Genomic DNA, 14,305 nt, shown 5'->3' on the forward strand with positions numbered 1-14,305 from the left:
ATTTGAGGATCTGGAATGATCATGTCTTATACACTACATTGATAAATAGTTTTATTTAGTGGTAAAAACTACTTCCATCTATATTGTACAGGGAACTAGAGTCATTAAATTTAAAGATGGATAAAAGGTTAGCTGAGATTTTTTTTTTTTTCGTTTGATCTATATCCAGTAAATTTCAATCACAAGGCAAAATCATCATGTATGTGATGTATTTTCCAGTCGACATCAAAATTTACTGATATTAAATTAGACACAGGAGAGCTCCCCTTTGCCCCTCTGCACTTAGCTGGAACATACTGAGCATTACAAGGGAGAAAGCAAGAATTCAAAGTAAATATATCCATTAATTTATGTCAGGATCTATGTACATTTATTATTTGATGCAAATAGAATTAATTTACTTTGTGCTTTGATTCTTCAATTAAAATAAACTATAAGAAAACAAGAGTTTTCCAGCATTATATACATGATCTTCTGCATAAATTTGACACCTATGAAATTGTTTTCTTTTTGGTTTTGAACATGATGTTAGAAAGTGATAAATATTCCAAGCCTTCACGTCTTGCTCAGCTAAAACTCTGTTTGAAGTTGCTAAGATACTAAGACTTTGATCCTCCTTCAGGATTGCTAGCTAATATCCTGAGACCATACAGAATATCGTAATTTTAAGGAAAACTTCACACAAGAGCAATATTCTATTAGTTTAATCATTAAAGCTTTTAGAGTAGAATTCACACAATGTTTTCCGTTAAACAGTTTTGTTTCTCAAGTGACTAATAATTTTCACAAAAAACATCTTATTTAAAAAAAATATATCTTTCCATACAGAAAAAAGACTCCTTTCCCTTCCCCTAAAAAAACCCAAAGTGCAAGTAACTGCTAGTAATGATGGGTTGTGGCAGAAATGAGGATAGGTATGTATGTTTTTTTTTAAATTTCAATATTTCAGTACTCTAAAATGTCTGGGTGTTGTGACTTCATGCTACTGTCACTGCTCATAGGCTAGGATTCCTAAAATAAATAATACTTTTGATGATGAATTATTTTCCTATACTTTCTGTAATATACAAGGACAGCTCAGCTAAAGATAACCTAAAGTAAAAACAGGCTTGACAAGAAATCCAGGTCATGGCAAAGACTGGGACATAAGGCACCTCAGCTGTACTGCTAAATAGAGTATGAGGTGTTTTTTTTTTAAAAAAATATGATTAAATACTCTTTACAAACTTCTACACAAAACATCAGTACCAATATAAGAAAAATAATAGTAAGAATAAGAATCCATATCATGAAAATTTCCATTCATTCAGGAGGGGAAAAAATAAAAGACATTCCAAAGGCACAAGTCTGTCATAAATGCAGGATTTTGTTAACCCTAACAGGATTCCTATGAACCAAAGCTTATTAGATAAGTACTTTCTCTTTCTTAAGGAATCTGTTGAAAGCATCTTTAAATTTCATCTTATATTATGATTTCCTTTGTGCAGAAACAGAAGCAGATCCTCTGGATAATTAGGGGCTAGCAAAGGGGAAAAAGAGGTTCCATTAATTATGAAGGAACAGAAAATTCAGGTTTGCAGGCAATTCCAAACAGATAGCAAGAGAGGCTGAGCTAGGAGTGATTAGGCTGAAGGTTTTTTACTATTTGGGCTGCTTCATTGTGTCAGGATGCTGCTGGTAGCTAAAGTTTTCAGATGAAAAAGTGTTTTACTTAGATTGTGTTTTAAATTAATGTCTATATAGAGTGTAAGAGAGTAAAATAGAAGAAGATAAGCAAGACAATAAAGAACTTGACTTAAAACTCTCTGAAATATTCTTATAGTTATGTGTAATTTCCGTGGGTCATTGTCATGATCACTAGGCTATTGGTATTCCTGTTTCCCTCAGACCGAGGCCTTAGGGAAACAAAATTATTGCAACTTAACTCAAATACTTTTCTCTATCCCCTAGGTCCTACTTACAAGAGGAATATAACATTTGACAAAATTGTTCTGGTGAATTTTAGAGGAGTGGAGACTAACAGCTTTTCTGTAAATGATGAGGACTTACTCCTTCTTGACAGTTTTGCTTTGGAGCTGTATGTTTCATGTGATTCATATGATGCCACCCCCAAAAAGGACTAACAAGCACTCATACAATGAAAGGATAACAGGATTGTCAAAGAATGATGGAAAAACACTGCACCGCACCAAGCGTGGTTGGATGTGGAATCAATTTTTCTTGCTGGAGGAGTACACAGGTCCAGACACTCAATATGTGGGTAAGGTAAGTCTTGTGTTTAGAGGTGATGTATCTGACACCCTCAGTATTTTCCCTCCTTCTATATAGTTGTTTTGCCTTTCATACAACAATTGTCCCAATTTCTCATTTAAGTCAAAAAAAGAATACCAGGGACCACCTGAGGCTTCCTTCCATGATTGTCCAAAGTTATGAGAGAAATGAAGTACTTTAGTGACAATAAATAGAAAAATGTTTAGACTAAAATGTTCAAATTTCCTATTACATATGCCCCTGCAAGTTTTATCACTAAATAATTTCCAATTTTCAACTGTTAAACACAAATATTAGATAAGGGAATAGAGAAGTTATGCTTTCATTCATGTACCTCATGGCATTTACCAGTATACTGGGATGTGTACCTCCTCAAGTGAAATACAGAATTCTATTTATTAATAAGAAAATTGCTCTCTATGCAAAATATACATGTATAGATAGTGTTTGAAGAGGAAAAAAAACACCCTGGTTTTCATAATTTCTGCAATAAGCTGAGATCTTTACTTAATGGCTTGAAAGATTCCATTCTTTGAGACCTATCTGTATCAGTTATTGCTGACAACAGCATCTCTGAATTCCACCTGTCTGCAGTCCTATTTTTTTTCTGATAAGACACAACTCAAAGATTTCCAGATTTTTAGCCCTTTTTGGTGTCTCACCGTCCATAGCTCTGCCTTCTGCTCTGGTATAAATAAACAATCTTGATAGAGAACTAGTGTACACACAGCAACCACCCAGAATGACCTACAAACTAAGGAAAATTTTATCTTACTATCTTAAGTTAATAAATGTCCATTCCATATTCTGTCACTCACTACAATGCTGTCACTAGCTTGGATTGACAGATAGTTCTCTCACTTTCTGGCGCCTAACCACCAAATGGATTGAGACATTTTAAATTCAAAGACCTCAAAATGTTTTCAACATTTGGTAATATCTCTGGTCATTGGAGGCATAATCATCTAGCAAATATGGAAATCATCTTTGTCTATTAAGAAACAAACGTCAAAGAAGCCAACCATGGTAACTATGAACTTGATTTATTCTGACCTTGTTTATACCAATACTACACCCATAAAATTCTGTTTTCAGTGAAATTAATTCTGACTTGCAGTACTGGAAATAACATGAGAGGAAACAATCCTATTGCTAGATCTGTTTATCAGTGTGTAAATTAGGAAGGTTTGTTTCAGGCAAAGGGATCTCTAGAAAAGAGTGAACAAACTGCATAGACAGATTTCTAAAAAAAAATTGGTTAGAAGTATCTTTTAGGATTGATCAAGCTTGCAAGGAAAACATTTGATAAGGTACACAATACTATCTATCTCCATAGCGGTAAGTTCTACCTAGATGCACAGACTTTTTTTTTTTTTTTTGTAGTAATAGAAAGCTGTCATAAAAGGCAAGTGTCAAACATAAGAGTTGATTCCAGTTTCAATTCCACTATATATCCACTGCTAGAGATGAATGGACTCCAACCTACCTATGTCATTCTCAACCTCAAATAAATTAAGCTTACATCAAAACTGTCATCACCGTCTCTGTTTCACACAAGGAATGCCTATGCAGTACGTTGCAACAGATGCAAACTTACTCTGTACTTACTCCAAACTAACCAGAAGCCAATGAACCTTACTACCATAGAGCTAAGTCCAGGAAGGAAAACAAATTGCTGCACAGCAGCTGGATTTGAGATGATTCATTTCTCACAACTCAGATAACATGTTGAGATTTTTCACATTTGACTGCAAAATATCATACATCGGCCCTGAGGGAGAGGTTGCTGCTACTGATTCTCTAAACAGATGGAAATCACCCCAAATATACCCCATGTTCCAAAGACATGGAGTTGGATTGAGGTGATAAACTCCATGTGGTTGCACTAACTTTAGAACAGTTTATAACATGTCAAAACGATCATAGTTCTTTCCTCAGTGGTATAAAAACACAGTAAATGTATTTGAGTTAGTTCAAATTATCCTGGGTACATGTGATACACCAAGAGGGAGCTGCTATAAGGATTTTTTTTTCTTTTTTTTTTTTTAATAATAATAAAAAAAAACCCCATGCACAACTTTTTTGAACAATATTATTCTGAGAAATGCTTGCATCTCAGGTTTAGTATTCTCCTGCTCAAAGTGATGATAATTAGCAAACTGGTAGTGTGGAGAGAACATTTTTATTCCAACCCATGGGGACTAGTTCATAGCAAGTATTCTTATCCAATCCCTTTTTAATATGGATATGCACAGGCAGATGGATTACTGGGGTAGAATAATAAATGTTATACTAAAAACTAAATGAACCGAAATGAGAAACTTTATCAGTTAATCAGCTTCTGAAGGATCATAGCCATAATACTAAAAAGTAGATTTCCCAGTCTAGTTCAATTTGCAAACAGCTTTAATCTGTTAGGTCATTCTTCATGTTTTGTTAGTGATGCTACTTTGTTGATGCTTTATTTTGTTATGATTGCATTCTGCTACTGGCAGTGGGCTAGGGTGACTCAGTATGACATAATGGGATAAAATTTATTTATTAAGAAGCATGGGCACATGGGATGGAGAACTATTCTGTGACATCCACACAGCTCTCACTCCCAGCGCTCAGTCCCCCAGCACAGTTCAGACCAGCAGCAGGGACCCGAGGGAACCGGACGCTTGCTTTGACTGCTGGACTGCCCAAGTCCTGGCGGCAGTCTGGCCCCTGAGAGGGCATTTCTGCCTTGTGCTTAGGCACCACTTGTGTCACAGGTCCCTGGAGGGAGGAGTTTCTTCCTCATATCTGAGGTGTTCTCATCTCAAGTAGTGCTTTTCAAAATCAGATTGTCAGCAGTCAATGGCCTTACTAATTCCTTGATGATATCTTTCCCCATATCTAAAGCCAAGTAGCAGTTGTTACCCTTGCTACCAGCCTTACTCTTGCCCTCTGGTCTCCTTCCCAAATGTCTTCAAAGAAAGTGGTTAACAGCTCCATCATTCCTGCTTTTTTTGTTTCTTGCATGCACATACCAGACTAATCTAAACAGTTAGAGCTGGCAGATGCAATCACGGTCTCATTTATCTGTGAGGTGCTTGTGGGTAGGCTTCACCCTGCGACAAGAAGTAACTGAAAAAGAAAATTTGTGTACTGGTAAGGTAGATGAAAAACCCAGCTCCACACAAACCTGGTGCATGGCTCCCAAACTCCTTACAGGGATAACGTGGTGTTAATCAACTCTGAACAGCTAGAACAGAACTTATGTTCCTAATTGTAGATAGTTTTTAGACAAAGATAGTGGCAGTGATGATAGGCGACATAAAATGGAGACCAGTAAGTGCATCTAATGCACTTAGCAGAAATAGACAGTATTGTTTGATGAACAAAGGAATTTATATTAAAACAGTATCACAGAGCCTTGTTTGAAAATCTGGCCAAGAAAAAAAATAAATATCTAAAACAAATGACCGCATTCTTTCAAGATATTTGTTGCTTTGTATGAATGTTGAGTATCTCAGTGAGATCGTTGATGTGAGGAACTTTCAGACTGGAGGAATTTTCAGAGGATGTAGGGAGGGGAACTGTAAAACTCATTCTGCCCACTAAAAATTCACAGGGAGGGGCAGGGAATAGATTACAATACAACATCCCAAGTCAAATGTATGAGAGAAGATTCTTTTTAAAGGAAAAGAAACAACTGGCAATTTTTTGTGGAACATAAAGTGTTTGAGAAAATACATGTAATACCTGACTGTATATGTCACTGTGGCATTCCTTGGTTTCTGGGATCTCCTTTTCTTTTGCTAGGGAGGGGCCATAGATCCAGCTTCTCAGCTGCGACTAACTGTAAGTCCCATGCAGAACCTAAGAAATAAAATCTAAACCACTGATCTTCTATGAGAAATTTCTAACAAATTTACTCATGTTCTAAACCAGCAATCCAAAGACATCAATATCAGCAACCGTTTTGGAAAATGCAGTCTTTTATGCTTTGCAACAATATACTTAAGTCGTAAAAGACTGCATTTTCCAAAACGGTTGCTGATTTTGATCCCTCCTAGGGATATTTTGTAAGGACTGGAGTTAGGGGTGGGATATTTGGCATTTTGCACAAGTGATGCCCCTTCAGTGGGTATTGGATAAGTTATTTAGAAATGGGGACACACAAAAAAAGAGGTTTTTCCCTCCTTTAAGTCACCCAATTAGATTTTTTACATAAAAGCTAGTCTCTCCCTATATCAAACAGGCACTTCGCTAACCAAAGGCTAATCTTGAATGGCAGATAATGTGTGAAGTTCCATGCAATGTATGTTAGATCCAATGCTAAACGGTGCAATCAAACACCTGTCATATCCCGGAATCCAAAAACAATAAACAAACAACAACAATTTTGTATGCTACCTGCAAACTTTTTTTATATTAAGGGGGGAAATACAAAATCAAATTAAAAAGAACTGGCACTGCTTAGAATTAGCTGCTCCATGAATAACTTTCTGTTTAATAACTTCCATAAAAATAAATGAACTAGGCTTTGCATGTCATAAGTATCATTTAAATTGGATGCAAACTGAAGAAAAATCTCGGTTCTACCTCCAGTTAAGCAGTGAGTTTGATTCATGACATCTGCCTCAGTGCCTTATTAAGATACATAAAGTGAAAATAAAAATATTCAGAGGGTGGGTTGTTTTGTTTGGGGGTTGGGGGGGGGGGGAATGTGTGCGTTTTGTTTTCTTTTTCAGGGGAGTGGGATACAACATATATTTAAATGTAACCATTATTTCTTGTAGTTTTCACTTACAAATATTCAGACATCTACAAGTGAGGTTGCCTTATAAGTGCAGTCTGGCTTAAAAGAAAAGAGAGATTCAAGACCAAAGAACTTCATGTAACGAGTCAAGAAGTCTCACTGAACTGCCAGCCTCACCAGACTTGCTGTCATTTAATACAAAACTTCACTCAACTGCCCCATTATACTGTCTGTGGTTTTTGGTTTGTTTTTGTTTTTCCTTGCTTAATGGACTTGGATAGTATTTCCTTGTAAATAGAGACTGAAAATGTATTAATGCCTGAAAATATTATTTCACATTACTTCATTTGCTGCCCTAGATACACCACAGAAGCCCAGAGTAGGCTTCCTTTCAATATGCAAAGCAGCAGGGAACTCAGAAAACGGGATCAGTGAAGCCCTTACTCTTACTTACTTAGTCTTATTCCGGTTCATCCATGTCCTCTCAATATGTTGCCAAGGCCTTGGCCATTCTCAGCCTCCACTCTGACCAGTTTGGGAGGCAGAAATTTAAGGCCAAAATGGGTGACCCACTGATGGGCCACACTCTGTAGTAACCTGAGTTTCTGCATCCTGAAGCATAATGTTTCACACCGCCAAAATATTTTTTTATTAATTACCTAGTATTTTTTTCTTTAGGTACTGAATTTTATCTTAATCCTGCCTTTAAAGTATGTGACAGAACTTACTTTTTCACTCATGCCTTAATCAAGCTATGCAATTAATCCATAAGGATACCTTTCCAGCATTTGTTATTTTCCCTCCAAAGAGTCAGTTTAAGAGCTGCCTGTTCTTAGAATGAGAGAACATACAGGTGCACTATTCTTTTGTGTTTCAAGTATGCTAACCACTTTGTTACAGATGCATCCCACTTGTCTTATTGGAAAAACTGTTGCATTCAGTACAACATCTAAATGCTGCTAAAACCAGCATGTTTCTATGACATTTTTTGACTTAGCAGTATGATACGTTTTGAAAAAAACAACAAAATCATAAACAATCATACGTTGTTGACATACAATCATTTAAAAGTGTGATTCAGCTGGGGGAAGATGTCATCACATTCTTAACATATTCCATCTAGCATGCACTATACCCCAAAGCTATCTTTTAAAACACAGCTTTTGAAGAAGACTTAATAATATATTTTCTTTAGACTCTGTGCTCTTAAAGTAAAATAAGTATTTCACATTAAATAAAAGAAGAAAAATCAGTGGGGTCTCCTGAGTCTCCTCCTTTTGTCTTTCCTTTCTCAGACTCCAAGTTTTTGCTTGTCTTTGAATGAATACTGCAGAAATAATGATGTATCAAAACAAAAGGGAAAAAAGCTGTAAGGACAGAAAAGATCAAAGAAATAAGAAAAAAGAGTCTGACTAATATTTAAAAAAATCAGAAATGGAAAACCTATTTGATTCCAAAATTAATAAATTAACACATTCTCTCCATTTACATTGCATTTGTCAGCTAGCACATTTTTTTCAACAAACATTTCAAGCAGCCATATCTCTAGGCAGATGAATCCCCCAAAATAAAACTAAACTGGAAACAGGCAAACCTAGAAATAAAAGGTTAAAAAAAAGCTACAAGGCCCTGTCTCCAGTTATATTCATAACAACTACAAATACTAATGAAGATCCATAGCCTTACTTGTTCAAAAATAATTCATTTTATGAAGGTTTCAAAAATAAAACATATTGAAAAATTGTTGGAAGTACACCTTATTTTTGTCAAAAAATAGCAACCCCCAAAGTTTTCAATAAAATTTGATTGCTACTTTTAAAAGAAACCTGGAGAGCCAGGGAAGAAAACAGTGAAAGAAAAATCCTACATCTTCCAAAAATAATGGGACTGTTTTCCTTTGAAGAAAGGACAGAAGCTCATTTCTGACAACCTAAATACATTTTTAATTGCAGTTTCAAAAATAGTGAAGAGATCTAATCACATCATGCATAACCCAAGTATAAACAGTTTAAATACAAACTGTCCTGAATGTTACATTGCAATGATAGGCCTGAGTTAGAATTTTGCAAGCAAATTTGGATATCATATTTCACAGAGTAAGAATAATTTCTGAAAAAAACCTGCAATGATCAGAGACTTCAAATGCATGAATAACAAGAGTGAGTTGGCATTGTTTGGTACAGATAGAGCAGCTGTCATGAGATCTGACAGCTTCTGTTTCTTCAACTACATAAAAAGACTGCTAAAGAAATATTTTCAAGTTCTTATGTTCAGGGCAAGAAGTTGGGTTCATACTGTCATAAGGCTGATTTGCATTCAATATTAGAAAAAAAACCTGATTTTAAATATAATCAACACACTGAAGTACTAGGTAAAGATCACTCAGAGAGACAGGATTATCTCAATACTGGAGGTTTTCATGACAAACTAAAAAATCACATGCCAGAAAGTCCACACTGATCCTACCTGGAGCCAGGATGATGGCAAAGATTATCCCTTTTAGTCTTTTTCTGTTCTGTTTTCAAGGATTCTGTGTGTGTTTTTCAAGTTCAAGTGCTAAATCAGCCAAATTGCTTGTGTAAAACAAAACTAAACCAAGAATAAACCCAAAGACATAAGAAACGAGGAAATCCTAACTGTTTATTCTAAACTCTTTCCTTTCCCTTTTTCCTTCCCCTCTCATCCAGTCCTCTCCCAGGACAGAACATCTAGTATGTAATGATTTTCAAGTTAAAAGAAAAAAGCAAAAGGCTGCCAACTATGTGCCTTTAGAAAGCCTTTGAGCATAATGTAAAAAGGAGAATTTGCAAGATAATTTTTGAGAATTTAGCAAAGCTAAGCAAAAACTTCATCCATAGCACGAATATAGGCATCTGAAAAATTACTAGCTACCTTTGATGCCAAAGCCAACATAAGACAATTCAATCATAATACCAAACAATAATAATTCCCCAATTCTTTCACCTCTCTCCCTCCATGCTTCGCCTGTCAGGTGTGGAAAAAATATGTTCACCCGATACCCAACATAGCAGCAAAGGCTACTATGTGGAGTCTAGCTGACTGTTCACTACAATGTTTGCTCTTTGCTTACTAATAGGTCCACTTCTCCGGGCATCTCCCAAATGTGCTCAGGCCAGGACAACAGTAATGGGTGCCTGTGCCTGCACGGGAGAGGTCTCCACGGGAAGTCTGCTAGGATTGAGGGTGTTGACAAACTAATGAAAACCAAGGCTCAAAGTAAAACCACATAATTTAAAGACATGGTAGGCATGGAGAATGGAGTTCTCTTCTGTCACCAGTTTTAATTTTCAGTCTCCATCTGAAATACCATTTTCATTTTAATAAAAACTGGCTTTTCTGAGTTTAAAAGCCTCTTGGTCTCAGTAAGTTTCTTATGCAAAAACATCTAAGTAGGTCTACCTCAAAGACCTGGCTGGCTCAAGAACCTGCCACAATAGGTAATTATTATTCATAGGATAGCCCAATCTTCTTATTACAACTTCATAAGGTGGTATTTGTCTGCCTTGCAGCTTTAAGCCTGTGAGAAGAGAAGATTAGAGTAGTGGCAATCTACAGACCTATCTTCATCTGTTATCAGGCAATTATTTATTGTGCATGAAAAGGTGGGAAGGTGAAGAAAATGTGATTCACAAGATACTTTTCATGATGTTGTGTATTTACTGCATTGATTACATTATGGGAGTGATTCTGAAGAGGCGAAGTGTTTTGAGTCTATTGTGGTTTACTGGTACTTGCCAGCCTGGTGATAAAAAGAGTGCAAACCCCATCAGAGCAAATCAATATGCGACTGCTTAGAAAGGGCAATTTGACTGCATCAGAGGCTGGTATTGTGCAACATCTTGACTGTTGGAGAAAGGCTTATGAGTACTCACCTTGAAGACAAAGAGAGAAGCTGTCAACAAGCAACTGTCAAGAACAGCAAGTCTTTTCTTCCTGTATGTGTCTGATACATCAAATTCTGTCCATTGCAGGAATCATCACACATTTCAGCCTTCAAGAAACTGAGAAATATATTGGTCTAGACAATGCAGTCAATTTAACACTATGCTGAGTATCAATCAAAAGAGTAATCTGTGATCTCACATCAGTAATAGAAATACATAATTATGGTTAAATCCTTGCCGTAGCAACACAATCACACTGGCTAACTTCTGCTCTCTCTTATATCAATCTATGGTCAAGAAACTCTGCTGAAATCTTTCTTTTCTGTTTTTACACAGAAGTGTGTAATAAAAAAAGTTAGGTAGCATTCCAGCCTCCGTGAACATTTCAGAAGTTACAAATTCCCCCTATCTTGCATCACATTTCAGGAACAGGTATGCCTATTTCAGATGGAAGCCATTATACCAGTTTTGTCAAATTGTGAATGTGAGGAAACTACAAACAGGCTGATGATATTAAATTTGGTTTAGCCTTAATTGAAAATAAATTGCTTTTATGTATTCTCCATTTCCATAGAGGGAACCTAGGGATAAATGACATCAATTTATCTGTATTTAAGTTTATAACTCTTAACAAAATATCAGAGGTCTTTGGAATGGTTGATTCGTCTACAAGAACAAAATTTTGACCCAAACCCTGCCATAAATTGATGATGCTGGACATAATTATTAATAAAATTTGATTGGATGTTTGCTTTATGTGAATTTTGCTTTATTTTTTCCATCTGTAAAATGCAATTGCCAACACTTAACTAATTAAGCTTTTCCTCAGAAAATGTCTATGTGTCAGTTGTTCTCACATCGTATTACAAAAAAGCTCTGGAATATCATGAAATCATAGCCATGAATCAGCCATTAGACTGAAAGCATGGTTTGGAAGTATTTGGTTTAGTAAGTTACCAGGGCACACTATGAAAAGAAGGAAAAAAACCCCAAAACCTAAATATTTAATAGCTACCTCCCTGGTGAACAGTGCTTGAATTTGTGATATCAATGACTACTTTGACTTTTCCTAAGGCATAGAAATTACAAACACAGAAGTAATAAGCGGGATAATGTTATACTTCTAGTCAAGCACACATAAAATACATTCATGTAATTTAAAACTTGTGAATCTAGTTATCACCTGTAACCATTTCTGTCCCTGGAACTTTTAGCTGCTGCTAACTTATTTCTACTTAAAAGCTGAAATAGATTTAGTTTCTAAATACTGAGAACAAATTTGGCTTTTACAAAAAAGTTCTGTTTTACAACGTGTTATGCAACTTGCTATGCAGCTTATGTGGACTTAACACTACTATATTACACTGCTGCAACTACTGATGCAAGCTTTAAAAATGGTGTATTTCTGATAGTTCAGTCTTACAGGAATTGTAGAAGTAAGCACATTTTTCTTTTTAATAAGCATTTGTGATGAATAAATACTGTCAAATACCATGAGGTATCAGAGCATTAATTTTTCAAATATAACTGGGTCAGGTAGTTGACTAATAGGACTGAATTAAAAATTGAAAAATAAAATACAGAAAGTATTTGCTTACCTTGTCTCTCTACCACTGCAGCATCTACATTCAATTGTTGAGACTAAAGAACCTTTAGATCAATAATCTGAAAAAAAAAAAAGGCAAAGTTACTGAACATTCTATGTAACACAAGTGACTAAAAGAAATAACAATGATAATTTTGAAACTATATTAATTAGATATAAACAAAAGGTGTGAACAATAAAATTAATGTAAAGAGCAGTTTGGCATGGAAGCAGGTATTTCTGTATATATTGTTGCTGAAGTAAATAGAAGAGACATTGTTGCAAGAAATCAAAATAAATCATTACAGTTTTTTTAACTGTCCCTCTGAGTTTCACAAAACATGGAAATACATTAATCTTTGTACAGGCTAGTAATTGCAACGTGGAAAAGATCACAGTCTGATTCTCACCCATTCCATATGAAATATTTAGAATCACATTCAGAAAGGCATGAAGCAAAGTGCAAAATGTGAACCTACCCCAGAAGAAAATCTTTAGTCCTTCAAAAATACTGCTAATGGAGGGAAACAGGAATGACCCATTCTGTTTTCATTCTATTAGCGGTACTGCAATTAATTGCCTTTGTACTTCAGGTGGCTAAATCTGGTCTAACTTCAAAGTGTGTATGAGAAAAAGAAACAACAAAAAACCCTCACAGTTTAAAATAATGTTGTGCTTCTAAAAAGCTGAGAATATGTATGTGTGTATTTATGTATATGTATAAAACTCATTGTTTTCTCTTCAGGATAAAGAAAAGATTTAAGTTGATCTTTTTGATGAGGATAAAAGAGAAAAGGATAAATAAACCTTATAATGATGATGCTATGATTAATAATAATAATCTCCACTTATGTAAGTACCATTCAATGAAATATATCAAAGTATTTTATATAAAGTTGACAGTACCTAATGTGAGGCAGGCAATGTCATAATATGTATTCTTCCGAGGAGAAAACTGCAGCAAAGTTGCTGAAACAGTGATTTGAGGTCACAGAGCCAGTCAATGACAACAGTTAGATGCAGCACTGCATAGCTATTGCACAGGGACAAATTCAGCGTAATGGTAAAGCTTATCTATTTGAAAAGATCAGCGCAGAAAGGACAGCACACATCAAGAGTGAAAACCATTTGGAAAAAGAGCGGTCCTGATCCCTTATTTTTAAAATTAGCAAAATCTCAAGTTCTGTCATAAAACTTATCTCCAAATGGTCAACAAGACTGTGTTCAACATTGACTTCAGATGAAGTTATAGGATAATTAGCAAGATAATAAATTTTACTTTGTGTGCTTCTCCAAAGTACAGAGTAATTCTTTAGGCAAAAACGGATTTCAGCAAATTTTTATTTTTTTCATAAAATTAATACAAAATTAACATTGCTGCATTCAGATTTTTATCTGCTTTAACCAGACGCAAATGCTCTGACTATCCATGCTGTTAAACTAACATTAGTTTAACTCATCCTTTATGCACCTCCTGCTGTACTTCCCTTTTGTTAATATTTGCTCTGAGAATAAATAAATAAATAAAAAATCCCTGTTAAATTACTCCTGCATTGTCTGACATCTCCAGATTAATCTCACTCCATCTGATCAGCTTGCAGATTCAGCTATTAAATTAAACATACCTCAACGAAGCAACACTGTTGGTCTGCAGGGCTTTGTGCTTCTTTTGGGCCTTATGCTGTGGCTTCTCTAGGCACTACTTCTCTTTCATGGAGTTTTCATTTGAAGCCTCAGGCAGCCTTATCCTGGCTCTCCTCCAAGCCACAGTGTGCTTAATCAGACAGGTGCAATCGGCCTGTGGTTTATGCAGAA

General features: G+C 35.6%; 1 protein-coding gene across 1 annotated transcript in view; it reads left to right on the plus strand.

Moving 5' to 3' along the window:
- Positions 1–1,956: 1,956 nt before the first annotated feature.
- The window catches only part of CDH9 (cadherin 9), a 67,099-nt gene continuing 54,750 nt past the window's right edge, over positions 1,957–14,305 (plus strand). Inside the window, exon 1 of the mRNA XM_055800866.1 lies at positions 1,957–2,265. Coding sequence (XP_055656841.1) covers positions 2,035–2,265 — 231 coding nt within the window. The 5' untranslated portion in view covers positions 1,957–2,034. The remainder of the gene's footprint in view (positions 2,266–14,305) is intronic.

Source organism: Falco peregrinus, chromosome 3, assembly GCF_023634155.1.
Source record: "Falco peregrinus isolate bFalPer1 chromosome 3, bFalPer1.pri, whole genome shotgun sequence".
Classification (NCBI taxonomy): Eukaryota; Metazoa; Chordata; class Aves; order Falconiformes; family Falconidae; genus Falco; species Falco peregrinus.